Source organism: Hibiscus syriacus, unplaced genomic scaffold, assembly GCF_006381635.1.
Source record: "Hibiscus syriacus cultivar Baekdansim isolate YM2019G1 unplaced genomic scaffold, ASM638163v2 tig00110384_pilon, whole genome shotgun sequence".
In the NCBI taxonomy this organism is placed as follows: domain Eukaryota; kingdom Viridiplantae; phylum Streptophyta; class Magnoliopsida; order Malvales; family Malvaceae; genus Hibiscus; species Hibiscus syriacus.
Genome location: NW_024062715.1, coordinates 6905220 through 6909304, shown reverse-complemented (window position 1 = coordinate 6909304; position 4085 = coordinate 6905220). Strand labels below are relative to the sequence as shown.

Here is a 4085-nt window from a genome sequence, read left to right as displayed (position 1 = left end):
TATAAATTTATAATCATATAAAATTATTTAAAAAAAAATTGTAATCCCTGGTCGAAAGAAAACTACTACTTTTCACATGCATTTCAGACAATCCAAGGGATTTTATCAGCAAACAAAGTCTTAGTCCAAAGTGATTGCTTTTAATTCTCTTTAATCATCAAAAGGGGGCCAAAGAATTGATCAAAGATTTGATTTTTTTTTTTGGTAAACCCTGCAATTGGGTAGAGAGGAATCCCAAAGTGCACCCAAAACAAAGGTTGAAAACAAAGGCAAATGCCCAAGGCAAAATTACATGAATGAGATTAGGGTCCCTTTTTGGTAAAATCTTTTAAGGTATATTACTTATTTAGTAGTTAAATTATTGCTTTGGTTTTGTTTTGATCATCTAACTATTTTTTCTCAAAATCATCACTAACGTTTCATTCTAGTTTCATTTTGATCACTCGTCATTAAAAAAACTAACAGTAATATTGATGTATCATCATAAAGTAATTTCACGTCATCAATAAAAAAACAAAAAAACACATAGCGGTTTTATTTACTTTACTATTGATGATCAAAATAATATTAGATATAATTATAAAAAATAATTAAATAAATAAAATAAGACTGTTAAAATAAGTGGATAACTAAATACATAATTTACCCTAAATTTTTTTTGTACTCCATATTTTTGACTTGGGATGGGGTCACCGTTGTCTTTATGGATTGAATGATAAGGGCACCCTCACGTGGAATCTGAACCAATGTGCCTGTCAGTCCAACCACATTAACATTACCCCACATTATATTTACTTTTTATTTTATTTTATATGAAAAAAATAACCATATGATATAATTCTCGAAGGAATTCCAGGCCAAAATTAAACTAATCGAAAACTATCTGTCATCGTCATCACAACAAGTCATCTTTCATAAAGAAAAAGGAAGCGCATTAGAGAAAACACCTGTATTATACTTCTTTCATGGTATCATGGAGGGAGGAGATAATGATGGTAATCAACTCCACCACCACAGCCACAGCCACCAGCTTTATCAACTTCACCACCACCCGCACCGCCCTGATTTTCCATTCCAATTGCTGGAGAAGAAAGAAAAAGATAACAGCCAGCATTGTTCCTCCCTTACTTTCCCTTCCATGGCAACTTCCTCTTCCTCCGCCGATCAACCAAACACAAGCGGTTCCATTTCGACCCTCCAAATCTCGCCGGAACCTCCCAAGAAACCGCCTCCCAAACGTACTTCGACCAAGGACCGACACACCAAGGTCGAGGGACGCGGTCGTAGGATCCGCATGCCGGCTCTTTGTGCCGCTAGGGTTTTCCAACTCACCCGTGAACTAGGCCATAAATCCGACGGTGAAACCATCGAGTGGCTACTCCAACAAGCTGAACCGGCTGTGATCGCCGCCACGGGTACCGGCACTATCCCAGCAAATTTCACCTCCCTCAATGTCTCCCTCCGTAGCTCCGGCTCCAGCATGTCGGTTCCTTCTCAGTTTCGATCCTCGGGTGTAAACTCCAATTTCTCTATGCAACAACGCCGGAGCTTTTTCCCCGGAATCGGGCTCGAAACGACGCCGACATTCCTCAACTTCCAAACTAGTACGACCGGAAGTAGTAACTTGAACTTCATGTTCCCGACCAAGCAAGAGTTGCGTGACAACGATGGTACAGCTTCAATGGAAAATATATCAGACACTGAAGGTGTTCTAGGAAGGAAAAGAAGAGCGGAGCAAGATTTATCTTCACAACATCAAATGGGAAGTTGCTTGTTGCAGTCCAGCACGGCGGCAAGTCAGACTCAGATTCCGGCGAATTTTTGGATGGTTACTAATCCTAATAATCAGATCATGAGCGGTGATCCTATATGGACGTTTCCAACGGTTAATAACAGTGGTTTGTATAGGGGAACTATATCTAGTGGGTTGCATAATTTCATCAACTTTCCAACGCCAATGGCCTTATTGTCAGGTCAACAATTGGGTTCAGGCGGCACTGTAAGTGGTGGTGGTGGCGGCATAAATGAAGGGCATTTGAATATGTTAGCAGGATTGAATCCTTATCGGCAAGTTCCGGGCACCGGCATATCGGAGTCACAAGCTAGCGGGTCACATTCACACCACGGCGTAGTTGATGGCGGCGATGATCGACATGATACAACTAGTCATCTCTCCTAGAGATAATCATCATCACCATGCATCATCCCTTTGCTTCTTTTGCTTAGTTGTGTAATTTGATGTGCAACACACGTGAGGTTTGATTGCTCTCTGGAAAAAAAGTTTCGTTTTATTTATTATTCCAAAAAAAAAAGAGAAAGAATTTTGTGTGTGTGTGTGATTAATGTGGGTTGTTTTAGGGTTTTATGGAGAGTAAAAAACAGAGGAGGAGACAGTGTTTTATATTAATTTATTACATTTAATTTTCTAATTTCATTTCATCCTTTTCTTTTTCGATTTTTTAGAAGGCAAAAAGTTAAAACGCCTTTGCTTGTGTAATTCTAAATTTGTGTAGTGATTTTGGATTTTCTTTCTTGAATTTATTAAATTTAACGTGGGACTAATTTTGAAAAATATAATAAAATAATTTTAGTTAAACTATACATTTAATACCTAAACTATTAATTTTATTTCATTTTGGCACCCAAAATTTATAATAAAATGTAATACTATATTTAATTTTAAAATTTCAGTCATGACCCAAATTATATAGGAGGCAATATGACTAAATTATAAGAACTTAAAAAATCAAATTAAAAAATAAATTAAATTTACAGTTTATGCATATAATAAAGAGACTAATGGCATAATTTGACCTAACAAATTTAATAACTATCGTTCATGTTAGGACTAAATTTTTAAAATTTGAAAAGTATAAGAAGTAGAAATAAACAAATTAGAATACAAAGACTAAATTCATAATTTACATATAGTATAAAGTCTAATAAAATAATTTGATTTTTTGTTTTCGCTAATTATATGGATTTAAACATATAGATAACTGTTTGAATACATTTTATTTTAACAAAGAGTAAAATCAGATATTCGAATCTGAATTACTATCAACTGAAAGTTTCTATAATAAATTTGACTTTTTTTATTGTTATTGTTGTACTCCTGGTTTCAGGGTTTTATCCTTATTAATCCGAATCAACTTGCATTGTACACTAGATTTTAGTGGGTGAGTTTTCCAACGGGAATTTTTCATATACACAAGAACTTGAACTTAAAACTTAATCGATATCAAACTATTTACCACTTGAACTAATCTCATTGATCAAATTTTACTTCAGTAACTCAAATTAATGGATTAAGATATATGAATGATAGATAATATTATTAGATTTAGATTTGAATTAAAATAATATTTCTTATATTTATTACAAATAATAAATTAATTTAGACTTAAAAACATTTAAATAATTTTCAAAAACTGTGTAGATAATTAAAGTTTAACTCTAGATCTATAAGTAGTTGGATGCATCATCATTATTGCTGCTGGTAAATCAACCATGATGGAATTAATAAATTCCAATAATTTTGCTTTTAATTTCTCTATCTAAATCCTTTCATGTACCGATAAGCACGATTGCCTTTCTAAAGGTATATATCACATTAAACGTTGGTTCCATATAAAGAAATAAACCTCACATGAAAAAGTTTAATTATTATTAATACTTTTAAAGTAATTATTATTGATTTTAATAAATGATATACATGTAAATGTATGTATGTATTATGTTGAGTTCTTGATGACGTTAGACAAGTAATTATCACATAAATTCCAATTTTCCCCCTATATTTTTGAATTATAAATATTGAACTTAATTTTTATTACTCGAAAACCTAATTAACACGGAAAATGTATATTGGTTGAAATTAAGATTACAATGTCTACCCGTATGGGTCCAAAGTGTTACATTATGTTACTGAGGCTAATCTATCATTAAAATAAAATTTTTTCATTTCTATTTAAAATGCAATATGTTTATCAAAATAGACATCCATACAAGTTATAAAAATACTTTTATAATCCGAAACTCTGTGACATAGTTTAAATCAAAATAATATGAACCTCAGAGTTTAT

The 4085-nt window shown here is 32.9% G+C and overlaps 1 protein-coding gene across 1 annotated transcript; it reads left to right on the top strand.

The window, feature by feature from the left end:
- Positions 1 to 891: 891 nt before the first annotated feature.
- Positions 892 to 2268, top strand: LOC120122076 (transcription factor TCP14-like). Its single transcript, XM_039141318.1, has one exon. It carries the CDS (start codon positions 974 to 976, stop codon positions 2177 to 2179), a length of 1206 nt encoding a protein of 401 aa, XP_038997249.1. The 5' UTR covers positions 892 to 973; the 3' UTR covers positions 2180 to 2268.
- The last annotated feature ends 1817 nt before the right edge of the window (positions 2269 to 4085 follow it).

What these genes read in the sequence shown, in the direction of transcription:
- LOC120122076 (XM_039141318.1), top strand. Translation starts at nt 974, where the DNA reads ATGGAGGGAGGAGATAATGATGGTAATCAACTCCACCACCACAGCCAC.